General features: G+C 36.1%; 3 protein-coding genes across 3 annotated transcripts; all 3 read right to left on the bottom strand.

Annotated features, from left to right (window-relative positions):
* Window positions 1-2,719: 2,719 nt before the first annotated feature.
* On the bottom strand, window positions 2,720-5,764 carry LOC132197784 (probable chitinase 10). Its single transcript, XM_059621325.1, has 10 exons — window positions 5,687-5,764; window positions 5,511-5,625; window positions 5,266-5,458; window positions 5,082-5,209; window positions 4,797-5,014; window positions 3,996-4,131; window positions 3,828-3,940; window positions 3,586-3,747; window positions 2,987-3,112; window positions 2,720-2,930 (listed from the first exon to the last, which is right to left on the bottom strand). The coding sequence occupies exons 1-10, from the start codon at window positions 5,726-5,728 to the stop codon at window positions 2,766-2,768; spliced, it is 1,398 nt and encodes a 465-aa protein (XP_059477308.1). The 5' UTR covers window positions 5,729-5,764; the 3' UTR covers window positions 2,720-2,765.
* Window positions 5,765-6,065: 301 nt separating this feature from the next.
* Window positions 6,066-7,230, bottom strand: LOC132197921 (probable chitinase 10). The gene is made up of 6 exons (XM_059621530.1): window positions 7,096-7,230; window positions 6,912-7,047; window positions 6,742-6,854; window positions 6,515-6,682; window positions 6,339-6,464; window positions 6,066-6,278 (listed from the first exon to the last, which is right to left on the bottom strand). The coding sequence occupies exons 1-6, from the start codon at window positions 7,207-7,209 to the stop codon at window positions 6,114-6,116; spliced, it is 822 nt and encodes a 273-aa protein (XP_059477513.1). The 5' UTR covers window positions 7,210-7,230; the 3' UTR covers window positions 6,066-6,113.
* Window positions 7,231-8,271: 1,041 nt separating this feature from the next.
* On the bottom strand, window positions 8,272-10,299 carry LOC132197630 (probable chitinase 10). The gene is made up of 10 exons (XM_059621027.1): window positions 10,149-10,299; window positions 9,856-10,018; window positions 9,725-9,800; window positions 9,546-9,670; window positions 9,283-9,494; window positions 9,096-9,228; window positions 8,925-9,037; window positions 8,702-8,869; window positions 8,518-8,643; window positions 8,272-8,464 (listed from the first exon to the last, which is right to left on the bottom strand). The coding sequence occupies exons 1-10, from the start codon at window positions 10,233-10,235 to the stop codon at window positions 8,282-8,284; spliced, it is 1,386 nt and encodes a 461-aa protein (XP_059477010.1). The 5' UTR covers window positions 10,236-10,299; the 3' UTR covers window positions 8,272-8,281.
* Between the last annotated feature and the right edge of the window lie 4,505 nt (window positions 10,300-14,804).

Consider the following 14,804-nt stretch of genomic DNA (forward strand, 5'->3'; position numbering starts at 1 on the left):
CGCCTTAAAAGCTGAATAAATCAAGGCTGGAAGAGTAATGGAGTAATTACTGCTCGGGAGTGTAGTGACAGCACTGCGTCATTATTCAATTCCGGTCGAAATTAACCAAGTGAGTCGTGAAAGGAGCGAAGGGGTTTTTGATCTCGTCGACTGCGCGCCCTTCCTTTTTGCCTCCGAGCTCAATTATTGCTCTCCATTTGATCAATTCCTGCAGCCCGTTGTCAATTCATGGCTGGGATGCCATCTCATCTCGTTGTCATCCGCCGAAAATATCAACCACGGCCCAGGCTCTGTCCGCCGCCCAACTTTCTAATTAAGCACGTCGCGCGACGCGTCAGTTGTTTGAACTTTCACTATTTATGAAGGCACTTGAGATGCGAAATTGCCTATTTATTCCTCTTGCAGTGCTTCCGTCAACTTCTGCACTTTCGGCCTGAGGAATTTCGCCCGCTCGGAAAACTTGGGTGCGTGTACGAATTATTCAAATTTGCTTAAGGTCGTCTTCAAGCAGTGTCACGCTAAACTTGGTTTGCGTCATTCCAACTCCTTCAACTAATGAGAATAACTTTAGAATCACCCCAGTTATAATTTATAATTCAGCAAGAAATTGCTAAACTGATATTTTTCCCATGACAAATTATTGGTCCTTTTTTGGTGACTTGAAATTTTAAGAAATTAACAATAATTGCCAATCTGCAGAGAGATTCTTCATAACCACTTTAAAAATATCTTATTTGAAACAGGTTAATTTCTGGTTTTGGTTTTAAATTAAATTGAAAAACTCAAATCTGGTAACAAATGTTATTGTTTAACAAAGAAGACACAAATTAAGCCTAAAATTTATTACTAAGTTTTGTAGAAAACGCATCAAAAATTAAAATTCCAGGAACTGCAGTAAAAAATGTGAAACCTTTTAAATATTTTAAGACCATCATTCTTTCTATTATTATTATTTTTTGTTTTTAATTGAATGTTAGAGAAAGAAAGGAAAAATTAGGATAATGCATTTTTTTTATTTTAATCTATTGAGGGCATGATTGTTTTCTGTTGACATTAACAAGCTGATTGCAAATAAAAATAGTCAGACGGTCTGTTGGGAGCATGCACAGCGAGGACAATTTCCACATCGTAATTTCCGAATCCCCGACGTTCATTAATAATCAATGGCCGGAAAATCGACGTCAATGCTGGCATTAAAAAATTCCCCTCGGACAAGTGCTTTTAAAGTGCACGCGGGCAGCTCAATTTATTTGCGTTACTAAATTTCAGTCAGGGAGTGCAAAATTTCGCCACAAGCGTGGGCCCAAATTTCACCGCTCTAATAAACATAAACTCTGATAAAAATGGCAATTGTTAAACCGCTTTTCGGATCAAGCAAACGATTTTGTGCCAACTCGGCACGAATGTGAAAAATGTTGCAGGCAATAAAGCACGCCGACGGCCATTAGGATGTTGAAACTAATTACTTTTTTAATGCAATTTTTATTTGCCGGGTCGCGCAGCCCCACTGGGCGAGGGCTTAAAATATTTCCATAAATAATGGCGCCGCCGCCTCTTTTACGGCCGGCCAGAGAGAACGTGCGTGCTGAATAAAAATTCGCCCCCTTATTCATTTAATGCGGGCGCATAACGATCAAATTAATCCAAATCTCTGGAGAGATGATGGAACATATTTCATCTGCGTATGTGTATATGTGCGCGTGCACCCTTTCTGGCCATCCGACCGGCCGGGCTTTGTTATTATTATTTCATCTCTTGCCGCTGGCTCACTTCAGTCGGTGGGGCGCGCGGTGTTAAATTGTAATTCTCCGCATAGTTTCTGGCCGGCCCTCTTTTGTCGGCTGAGCGCTTTAAAGCATTCCTGCCAAACCCTCGCGAAATGCACGTCGTTTAATGTGGTTTATTCTGCAGCAGGGCCGAGGGGCAATTTAAATTGTTGCCAGACAACTGGGCAAAAATGGAACTGAGTGCGAGGGCTTCATACGGACCAACTTTCAGACCTTAGGCCAAAGTGCCTCACTCGATTTTGCGGATTTATTTTTAGCTTCCAACAAGATTTTCTTACCTAGCCGCGTTTGTGGCGAGGGAAAGTCCAAATCAGTCAGAAACAGCAACGCGCAGTAAGCCTCTTAAGTCCTACCTGTCTGCCAGCCTAAAATGAGGGTTAATCCTCTAATTGCGAGAGCAGAAAGCGAATTTGCACTTCCTTCAGATTATTTGCTAGACAGCCAGGCTGTACGAACCACATGATGTGCTATAACAATCAGCTCAAGCGCAGGCAAGTGCCATATATGAGAGCTTTTGGCAATCTGCTGAACTTGCACACTGTTTAATTCACACTCAAATTCATGTCACATTTTTCTGTCATCCTGATATTTATATGCATGATTGCATAAATTTTGCTTAGTTTTAAGATTTTTAATAAGTTAGATCAATATTTTTTTTTAATATATAATCCTTGATAACGTGAATTTAGATTTATTTAATTCATTTGATCAATAATTTAAAATATAATTTTTGTATCTACCCTAGCAGCGAAAAAAGTATGCGTTTTAATTCTAACAATAAACAATAAAATAAGTCTAATTGTAAGTTAAAAACTTTAGCCTCCATGCATCCATTTTTATAACATAATTCATAATTATATAAACTTTGTAATAAATTTTTGTCCATTATTTTTAAATTTAAATTTATTTCCATTTTTCGGTGCTGATTTTATAATTTTTTTTTTAATGAAATCTGTTTGGATACAAAAAATTCGAAATTCAAGGGTATGAATTGACAAGAGTTTTGTTTCCTCTGATCTCCTCATTGATAGTCCGAAGCATCGGATACCTTCCGCTCATGCAAACTGTTCCATTGAAGTCGTCGTCGCTCAAATATCGGAAAACCACACCGCCAAAGTGATCCAATGTGCTCAAGAAGCTCATCTGAATTTGAGATAACCGCTCAGAATACACCAATGTGAATTAATGCCACGTTCAACCTTTTGTCTGATCAAATCGACGCTGTCATAGGAAGCCCACGTTTGGTCTTTGTAAGCGTACGCGTAATAGTCGTCATCACTGCCCTTGACGGCCGTTGCGCCATTGTTGCGGACGTTGTAACACACCTATTTTGATATATTTTTCAAATCAAACAGTTAAGGTTTTAATAGAGAAATTGAGATAATGTATGATTTTGATTTTACAGTTAAAGACACACAAAAACCTTTAAATTTTGAATTAGAAGTCATGTTATTTATATAAAAAAATGATAGCCTATTCACCTCATGCAGTGAAACAGGTAATGGGATAATTCAACCAATATTAATGATGATGAAAAGGGGAAAAATTAAATATAAAAAAGTTAAAATTTCTAGAAATATAAAATAATAAATTAACAACAAGCAGCCAGCAAAAGTGAACCTATTTATTAACATAAATGTGTTCTAGAATTTGTAATTTTTTTTTCATTTTTTTTATATTATAAAAAATTGGGTTTTTGTCTACTTTTTTTAACAAACAAAATAAAATATTTGTAAATATAATTTAAAAATATTTTGCTCTAACAACTATGTATGATATATTTTTTTAAATTTATTGCCTTGACATAAGAGTCCATGCTGTAGTTGCTTCTCCCCAAGATGTACGAGCCGATGCGGGTGTTACCGATTTTTGCAAGTTTTACTGGGACGATTTCGGAAGAGATTGTTGCCAGTAACTTGTTGGGAGAAACAATTTTTGAATAGAACTGAAGTGTGCGCATCTAAAATAATCATTGAGATTCAAAAATTGAAACTGCTGATTATAAAAGTTTAAAATTATATTCTAATTTTCTTTTCTCACGAAGCTTTTGTAAGGGGCAGTTAGAGCGGTGCCAGTGCTCCAGTCGCCGCTGTACTCGCACGTGTAAACTGCCAGGTAGTCGACGTTGCCCATCACCTCGTTGAACTCAAAGACTGCGAAAGGGCGATTTATTTGTTCCAGTCGAGCGGATAGCCGCGAGCAAATTACCTGTGTTGATGACGAAAGTGTTGGACGGTGCGTCCACGATTACCAATTTGCTCTCTGACCTGATTATTTTGTTCATGTACTTCAAAAGCAGGGAAAAGTTGGGTTTGTCGACGCCAGGTCCGTTGGTGCACACCACCTGGTATTGACAGTTTTAGCCGTAAATGTGAAAACGCTCCACTTCCCCCTTTGGAACGTTTGATTCACCGCACGGACAGCCCAATATGCGTTTGAGAAATTTCAAGTGAGCCGTAAATGACCACTATTAAAGACCTTCAGAGGTCCTATACCGGTTATATTAAAAGCTGCTTGCCCATATTGACGAAGGAAATTCATATTTTTTTGAATCAAGTATTATCAAATATGCGATAACAAATTATTACAGTTTAAGTAATATTGGTCTGAAAAATACGGTCAGAGTTATTTGGCTATTGGTAAAAAAAATTTAATTTTTTTTCGATTGAAAATTTAATAGACAAAAAATCTTAGTTTTAATAGGAAGCAATTTGTGTCAATAAATAGTGAATTCTAAAAATTCTTTTTTAAAGAGGGATAAATAACTGAACTTAAAAACCTCATCAAATTGTTTCCTTTCAAAGTTGATTATTCCCTTGGGTAATTTCACTTATTGTAGTAGTTTCAAATTTTAAAAGTTTTTATGGAACGTGAAGTATTTTCTTTTGAAGAAGACTGGAATAATTCATATATTTATTAAAAAATTGACGGAACGAAAATTATTGACGGTCTAAATTATTTTGCCTTGAGTGACTTTTAATGTTATTGGTGAAATTGAAAATTACTCACAAACCAGCAGACGGGATAGAGCCATCTGAGGAAGATGCCGTCAATCTCGTATCTCTGCATCAGACCCAAGGTGTTATTGACAAAAAGCTCTCTGGCCGTCTTGTTCTTGGCCATGCGGCTGAATTGCTTAGGGGCGAAAGATTGGCCGTCCCAGGAGCCAATTTCGATCAGAACCTTCATATCGAATACCTTGCAGTATTTGATTATTTTCTCGATCGCTTTTCGGGCATGAAAATAAAGTGAGTGAGTGACTGGCAAAAACAAGGGGTCTTCTCATTTGCATACGCGCTATGTCGCCCAGCAGACGCATCTCGTAGTCCTTATTTTCCAAAATTTTCACTGCGTAGGCGAGCACCACATGCGTGCAAAGCCGCTCGTCCAAATCGTCAAAAGTGAAGCCGTCTTTGACAAAACTGCAAATTCTCTTCGTTTATATATCTTGCCATTTTTTTTTTTTTTATAATTATACCTTTCTGGTTTCACAACGCACAAGATCACATTTTCTGCATCGGGCAAAGGTATGAAAGGTCTCGTCTCCCCAGGTTTGCAGTATCTTAATTGGGGAGAAGAAGTAGTGGCGCTTACATTCTCATTTACCATTCCAATAGTTGTTCCAATCGAAGAGAGTTTGGAGCTTAGCATTTCTGTACTCAAATTTAAGTCTAACACCAGAGATGATATTAATCGTATGGATGCAAAAAATATATCTCGAACCTTTTAGATCAACTTTACCGCTTGCTCTGCATGTGAAATTTGACATGAGATCATTTAACTTGGTCATTTGCCTAGTCAATCGCTTTTGCATCTTTGTACAGTTATTATCGGACGCCTTATTGATCATACAAATGAATATTATAGTGCTGAAGATATATATACAAGCAATATTTCACCAAGACCAAAGAAAAAAACGTCAGTGCTAGGATGAATTTCATATCTGCGCCAATGGAAACTGTTTCATGGCTACCGTCAGAGCGTTTGCCTTGTTTGTTTTGCACTAAGCGTGAATCACTTCCTGCGATTTTCAACATTCCAAACAAAGCACTCAAAATGAGACGTGCTCATTAAAAACGCGAAAGTGCTCTTCCCCTGCCGACGTGCTTTTTAGAAGCTTTTTAAAAATGATTGGGTATGCAATATTCCATTTTGATTATTAATTCTTTTATTGTAATATTTTTATAATTTTTTTTAACATAAAGTTAAAAAAATCAGTCTCTTCATTTGAGACAGTTATTATAAGTATTAAAGAAAAATTTCCTTGTGAAACATTTTTAATGTTAATTTAATAGGCTTTTTTCGATTTTTTTTCTTCAATTAAATTCAAGGACATACTTTTGTTTCACATAATTTTGCTCCCCTCACCACATTATTAATTGCCCTGAGAATAGGATATTTTCCACAGTTGCAAGCCATTCCATCAAAATCGTCCGCAGTTATGTAAGGCACATAAACTCCGGCTAAGTTTTTGAGTTCAACCAGCGTCGCCTTTGAAATAAGTTGGACTCTTTGTAAATTATTAAACATATCAAACTCATGGCAAATTACCTTATTAGCCGCAGTCATTGTTGATTCAAAGGATACCCAATCATTGTTAACATAAGCATAAGAATTTATTTTGTCAGTTTCATTGTGCACAATCTGCATTCCTCCTTTAGCCGCTTCCTCGCATAACTATGCAATGCTTCATTAAGTCCTGGTAAAATGCATATGCTCAATATTACCCATCTGAATCTTGACAATCTTTCGTTAGCTTTAGCAGATGCACGGAAAGGACTCCCTAGTTTTTTATTAGAATTTTGTTCAGCAACTAGTGGCAAAAAAATGGTCGGTATTCCAAGCTCAATTTTTTCAGGATTGATCATTTTTGAATAGCCGCTTATCATCGCCTCCTAAAATAATAAAAAATAAAAAAAAATTGCGAAACTGTTAATTAAATTTACAAACACACCGCTCTTCTGACATATGATGATATTGCTGTTGCATATGACCATCCACCTTCAAAATGGAAAGCAGGAAGCATCCATGTATCAATTAATCCTTCCAGTTTTTTAAAATTGAAAACTAAAAAATTATCATGAATGTTTTTGACCCCATATAGATGTTTTAAAATCACAGTACATAGTAAAAACGCCATTGAATTTGTGCCGAAGCAATGTAAAGTTCGATTTTTCTCTCTTAAAGATTCTGAGAGTGCTTCAGCCAGTTGCGGAAAATTGAGATAATCTTCCAGTTTCCCTTTTGCGCTTACAGAGTTCTAAAAAATATTTTTGAGCAAATTCTGTAAAAATTAAAAATTCTGCACCTCCCAATAGGTTGGGTATTGCCAATTTAGTAGGAATCCAGTCATATTGTATTTATCAATTATTTCCAAGACAGAAGTCACAAAAAGCTTCCTCTTGTCTTCTTTTCTGACCATATCACTGTACTGCCGAGCCGAAAATTCATCATCAATCCCACCGACACTCAAAATAACAAATTTGTTCTTTTCGAGGAACATTTTTACCAAGGGCTCAAAATCTGGATAATAAAGTTAGCTTTTTATTAATTTTTTTTTTATAAAACTACATACTTGAAAAATAAGGCTCAATGCTCTTAAGAGTGAATTTCTCAGCGTCTGGTTTGAAGAAATTCAGAAATGTTGCATGAGTGCACAGATCAACGTCAATTTGTTTGTAATTGAAGTTTTCATTGAAACTGTGTAGATGAAAAAACAAGTATTCATATTATCAATTTCATTTATATTAAATAAATACTGTTTTCGGTGAATCCAGCAGTTGACCCTTGCTCTGCTATTAGGACGAGGAACAAATTTTCCATTGCAATCTCCTTTTGATCACACAGTATTCATGTAAATATAAAACAAAACAACGCGGCGGATATTAATATGTACCAATATCAGCAATGGTAGTTTGGGTGGTCACTTTATTTGCGGTGCCCTCTGTTGTTTTTGAACTCGCCGTTTTTGTTTCACCATCGCCACACAAATATTTATCCACCAGCTTCACTAAACTTTCCACATTTTGTTTTAGTCTCCGTTTACTTTTACTGACCACACAGTCCTGCAAGTCGAAAATATTAATTATTCAATAAAGAAAGACGAAAAAATAATTACTTCCTCGCATGAAGCAATGAGAAAAACATTAATGAGAATAATTAGCGTTGATGAATCCATCACTATTTCAGCTTGTATAAGCTGAATTAGAAATTGTGTGCATATTCTTCTCTACTGTTTTCAGTGACGGTGGAAATGGAAACCAGAGAGGCCGGAAACCGACTATTTTGGCCTCCAACGTCCACGAGTTTTGATTTTATTGCTTTATAGCTTTTTGTCATTAATATGCTTACTACATTAAAAAACAATGAAGGGCGCAACTAGAGAATTAATGTATTTTGCCTTCAAACTGAGGTTCATAAAGTTAATTAAAAAATGCTCAATTAAAAATGAACTAACACGTGATACAATTTATTCGACTTTTTTATCAAATGATTCACTCAGTTGGTTTTGCCGTTGGGCAAAGAGGAACGAAACATCGCCTGCTGCCGCGAATCTCCTCGTTCATTGTACGCAACACAGGATACTTCCCACATTTGCACATTGTTCCGTCAAAATCATCATCACGTAAATGCTCCAAGAAAACGCCAGAAAGATTGTATTTAGTAACAAACTCCATCTAATCAAATAATTTGTTATTATAATTGAAATATAATTTTTTTATTAATTTGCCTTCTGACGGACGGTTGCAGTTGTTTCAATGGACACCCAGTCAGAGTCTTTAGTCCAATATGCATTATTGCCAGACGACTCATTGTATACCAACTTTCCGCCAAATGTGGTGACAGCGTTACAGATCTTGAAAAAATGTTTCTTTCATGTGGCTACGTTTTCTTTGCTATTTTTTTCTTATTACATTTCTAAATGAATTTAAGGTAGCGTTTCCCTTAGTATCTTTCATAATATTCGCTCCAAGTTTGTTTGACTTGCTGTTCATCAGTTTCAATGGAAGATAATGGGGAGCAAGGCCAAGTATAGCAGTCTCGCTTTGAATCGCTGCTCGGTACCAACCAAGACATTGATCCTGGTGTACACAAAACAATTTTATTCAATTTTAAAAATGGTCTTTTAAGCATTACCAAAAATTTGATAGAACTTGATTCGCCAGCAATTGGATCCCAATGGCCCCGATTATTGTAGCACACGATTAACCAGTAATCAACAAATTTCGTCAGACTTTTAAATTTAAACACTAAAAAGTTATATTTGAGTGTTACGGAATAAATTAAAAATATTAATTGAATTTATACTTGTGCTGTACATAAACGATTTTGTTGTGTAGATGACAAGAGAAAGGCCCTTTGGTCGCAGTTGTGCTGACAAACTCTCAATAAGGCGAACAGAGTTCTCAGAATCTACCATCTTTGGTTTGTAACAATCTTCCTACGGTTTAAAATTTGATAATTTTCTTCTGTTTCATAAATTTTATCATATTACGTAGATGCAAACTGGATATCTCCATCTAGGACTGAAGCCGTCCATTCCTAGAGCAACTAGAATGCCCATGACATTTTTAATAAACTTTGTTCGCGATTCCTCTGTTGTTGCCAACGTCGAGTAATCTTTTGGCTCCAAAGTTCCATCAGCCCCGATGCTCAGCCAAACTTTCAATTTTTTTGACTTCAAATAAGTCATCAGGTCAGTGATAGCTATTAGTATTTAATTTAAGAAAACACCAATTATTTAAAAAAAAAATTAACTGTAGTTTTCCAATTTTTTTCCCGTTATTTCCAGCGTATCAACTTTGACCTCATAGAACCCGCTGATAAGGACATGCGTGCAAAGCGTTTCGCTAATATGCTCCATTTTGAATTCACCGTCGATGCTATACAAAAGACACAATTAAAAAAATAAATAAAAACAAAATTATGAAAATTACTTCCCTGAATGCACATTGCATACAACAATGCGCTTGCTTCTTTCTGGTACTTGCTCAAAGTCAGAATTGCAAGAACCTTCAAATAAGTGTTTACAAAATAGAAGCATTAATTCTAAAAAGCGTCTAAATACCCGATTTTGCAGTATCTTTGTCTTTTGTATTGGCGTTAGTTACATTAGTATCTTGAGCTTCAGTCATTTTGCAAATGTGCTTTTCCACCAAACTATTCAGTTTTGCAGAATTTTCTCTCAATTTAGCCAATGGTCCATTTTTTGCATCGCACTCCTCTGCCACCTTTGATTTTAATCAGAAATTCAGTGAAATATAGCAATAAATTTTATGATTTGTGATCGGCCATTGTTGTTTCCTGCCAAGCAAAAACCTGTTTCCCAGCGAAAAGCAAACTTTTGTCGGATAATTTTACCTGATCCTCAGGAGACACTTCAGCGATGGCAAGCAACGCAAAGATAAAAATGCATCTCTTATTTCTAATCAAACTCTTCACTGTCATTCTAAAAATCTAGCATGTAAGGCACAAATTTGTTATGCCTGGCATAACGGTCTGCACTAATTGCGACTTCGTGATGGGAAATGACGTAGATGCACAACAAAATTTTCCTATGTGGATCGCAGCAGGATGCATGACGTTTGATAACATTTGAATTTCATTCTTTTGGTCCGACATGACTGGTACAGGAACAAAAAAATAAAAAAAGTCGACGACACTTGCCGATTTTTCGTCTTAAGGTGTTTCCCAGCTATAATTAAAAAAAAAATAATAATGCTTATTAATCAAAATTTAAAATTTCAAGTCCAGAATTACAATTGTGTTCATCTGTCCGTAGTATTTCCTGCATTTTGATTTATTGCCCACAAATGTCCAGCTTCAATGCAATGCAATTTGATTCATTTTCTCGGAACATGGCAATTGTGATAATGCAATTGATTCGGAGAAAGAAGTGGCGCAATGGAAATGAGCAACGTATTGAATTGGCCAATTTTATGTGACCTTCATATTTATTTCAAAATTTTTGACAAATATTTCAACTCCTGGGAAAATTCAAGTCAAAACTATTTTTTTTTTTAAATTTTACAATTTTTTATCTAGCATAGGTGCAGATTCTTCAGTTCAAATATTTTCTATTTAATATCCTTAATATTTTAGAACACTGTCCCCCTAATGAGTTTATTTATCCTGCACCATATTTCCCATCACACAGAAAGGAAATTTAGAAGTGGTAGCAAAACTAAATTAGTCGCGCGATTTGGTGCGTCACAAATCAAGTCACTTCCACTCCACCTGTGGTCGACAGCACTTGGTTCGTCGGCAACGGCGCGTTTAATTGCAACTGCCGCTCGTGCTAAATTAGATTCGCAGTGCAGCGAAATTCAAAGCTCGTGTATCACGCCAGGTTATGTGGCGCCGAGCAAACACGTGTTCGAATTTGAGACGGCGGCGAGTCGCTGGCTGGGTGCAGCAGCACCGCCAGAGATGCATTAGTATCCATCAGCAGTGTGCTCACCGCATAACCACATTTCGCCAATACAAACAGCTTTTGATAATTAATGTTTCTGCTCGTGCAGCCTTCAACCCTCTTGGCAGAGGGGTTGCTGCTCTCCTCGTGTTTGTCTAATATGCAGCAGGGGCTCAACACGTTCTCTCGTTTGCGCTCGCCCAAGCAGAGTGCAAATAATATCGCTGACAGTGTAATACGTTATTGAGAGCGCACCGGAGAGCGATGCCGATTTCGGTCACTAAGTTAACTGCCAAACGCCATTCGAGCGCACAACGGATTTTACCCGACCGATTTTCAATTAGTTGAGCAAACACTGTCTCTCTACACTCTCGATGTTTAATCGGTATTGAGCATTCAAACATTTACTGAAAAAAACAAACACAGAAATTAAAAGCTTAAGTGCTCGCTTGTCAAACATAGTATGATACATTTTTTTTTAAATATTATTATTTTGGTTTATCAATCATGATATTATGATATGATTAATGAAATAAAATGAGTTAAAACCCTGAGATTCAACGATAGCAATAGGGGTTGACCTAAACTTGCATTGTTCGAAGTTACTGAAGTTTTTGAAAGTTATAACACTCAAGATGGATTTCTCTTGCAAAATTAAACCCTGGCTTTAACTGTATTCTTTTCTCCTCCTATATTATGCTTTTATTTCAAACTCATTTGAGTACAACTACAACTTCACTAATATAAAAATTTTAAAATCAATTTGTAATATTGACAAAATTAAATAAAAGTGGTTACACTTTATTTTCAAATAGTCGTCTTATCTCTTTCTTTCTTCAGTTGAATGCCAATTTACCAAATAAAAAGACAGAAGCAAGCACAATTCTCTCAAACTTTAATTTCTTTCATTTAACTGGTAAAGATTACAAGGTCAATATTGGGAGATTTAAATTTATAAAATATTAAATAAAACTATTTACAAATTTGTATAGAATCGCTTCGTATTATTAATATCCATTGTGAAACGTTGAAGAAAAAGACAAATAAAAATTTGCTACTAAATTTAAAATAAATTATTAAAATTAAAAAATTTCTCTTGTAAGATACAAATAATTAAAATAAATTTAAATTATTGTTAACGGTATAATATAGTTATAATTTTTTTTTTGTGCCAATATTTGTTGAAGCCAATTGTAGCTATTATTAATTTTAAGAAACATTGAGTTTTGAAGTTTTTTTAAAAAATAATTTTTTTAAATGTTGCATTTTTTCTGGTAGCCCGTGGTAGCCACTAAAACGCAGTGAAAATCAATAATTCTTTTTTAGTTATTCCTCTTTACACTAATGTTGGAGGTTCCAATTGTTTTCAAATAATTACAATTACCAAAAATTGCTCATATTTTTTGTAAATTTTAACCTACTTAATTTGAATGATCGACTTTACAAAATTTCATTCTCATATTACAATGAATATTCTATCAGCAATTTAAAATAACCATTATTTTATTTTTATGCTGCCAAAATCACTTTGGTATAAACCACAAAAATGATGATCGTGGGTTTTGGATGTACGTTTAGAGTGTTTCAACCATCGGCATGACGGCGTTGATTTTAAATTCCATAAATTTCGTTTCAAGTGTGTGCGATTCAAAATTCAAAAGCGGTGAAACGCCATAAAAGAGCCAAAATGCGAAAACTCGTGGATACGCGAGTGTGTGTATTGTGGTGCGCGTCGAGTCGGAAAGTGCTCCCTCGGCGCACAAAACTTGAACTGCTAACGCATAAAACAGGCCGCGCTCTCGTGAAATGCCGCATTTGAAACGGAAGCAAAGGCGGTTTGGCGGAAAATAAAGCAGCACGTCGGTGGTTTCTTTGTTTCTATTTGCGCCGCCATTGAAACGGACCGCAACCCGCTTTGCAGCAGACAAATCCGTTTATTCACTCACATTGCACACGCGGCTACAAAAGAGTCTGCGCCTTTTCTCGCGATAAATGGTTTAACCTGTCTATTTATCGCTTTGTTTTGTTCCTCCGTTTCCCGCCGGCTGCTTTCGCTCGCTCGCTCGCTCTGATAAATAATCCGAGCTGGTTTTCTCTTTGCCCGTCGACCGTAAATTTCTGTGTTGTGCATCGGGGGAATGTGCACGCAATCGCTTTTAGCCTCCTTCCGAACGGATTGCTCTCTATGGGTATATCGGTGCCGATGTGCACCGAGCTCTTATCACGACGAAATATGGCTGTCGCGAGACGCACTCGTATATGTGTTCAAGCTATAAAGCATTTCTATTGTTCAAGCAAAGCCCTATTCCGCAGTAAACAAGGTGGTGGTAATTCACCACACAATAATTTATATCCTCGTCTGAAGTAAAATTTACTATTTGCAATACAGTACAAAACCAAAACAGGATTTGTCCCTAGAAATTATTTTAGGTCCAGTTATTAATTCAATAAATTATTAAAATAAATAAATAAAATTTATGAAAACCGTGTGAGACTGTTTTTCCCTCTGCGGCAAGGAAAACATGCATTTCCACAAAAAATATATTTACCTGAAAAACCAAACAAAAAATATTTTGGTCTTCTCTCGACCATCGCCAAGAAAGATACGTTCAAAACACAGGTGTCGATATTCTGACCAAAATTATTATAAAATTGATTTGTAAAAAAAATCTAAAACCCTGTTAAATATTTATTATATTACCTTAGGTCTACGGATCCATTTGGGCCATTTTAGCAAGGTTTTTATGAACAAGATATGCTGTGGATTTTATGAGGTTTTTAGAGAGGGGAGAAAATCCATAAAATTCAATATTACTAACCATGAAGTAAAGTTACGCGTTTCCAACTTTTTGAAAGTAAGGTAAAAGTAGGAGAGGCCATAATTAAGAGGTCTAGATGGTAATTGGTGCTGGCTGGCAATACATTTCGTCACTCACCTTGGCATGCAACGACCCTTGTGTGAGCAATAACAGTAATTCGTGCGGCACACGCGCCCGCCGCAATAATCATAATATCTCGTTCAACGACGGCGGCGACGGCGCTGGAATTGCACTTGCTTTCACGAACAAGACCCATTATGGAATTGCAATGAAAAGCAATTGTTATTTTGACCGCTGGTGTTCGGAAAACGAGCTCTCTCGCTGACCACTCATCAACACCACCCCAAGCGACCACAATCTTTCTCCATAATTCAAAATACGGTGGTTATTGGTGGCCAGGTCACATTTGCAAATAGACTTCTGCGAATATTGAAAGTTAGAAATAAATTTAATATCATATTCAGTATACCACAGATAAAAATAAGGAAATTTTAATTTTCCGGTAAATCGTAAAGTACTAAAAAATTATTATTATCATACATACAAGTTATGAAAATAACCATTATTTGAATTTTAAATTTAAAAGCAATTTATACATATTTAAGTTATAAATTGATTTGCATCGCTCCATAGTTTGTTCTGCTGTTATTTTGAATTGCTAGTTGTGAATGATTAAATAAATCCAGTATATAATAAGGCCTTAATCGCAGCGGCCGCTTATCTTTTCATATCGGGCGTTTGAGCAGACCTCTGCTAGTTGTGTTACTCTTTCTGCTCATTTTTCCA

Source organism: Neocloeon triangulifer, unplaced genomic scaffold, assembly GCF_031216515.1.
Source record: "Neocloeon triangulifer isolate White Clay Creek 2 clone unplaced genomic scaffold, ASM3121651v1 ptg000012l, whole genome shotgun sequence".
In the NCBI taxonomy this organism is placed as follows: domain Eukaryota; kingdom Metazoa; phylum Arthropoda; class Insecta; order Ephemeroptera; family Baetidae; genus Neocloeon; species Neocloeon triangulifer.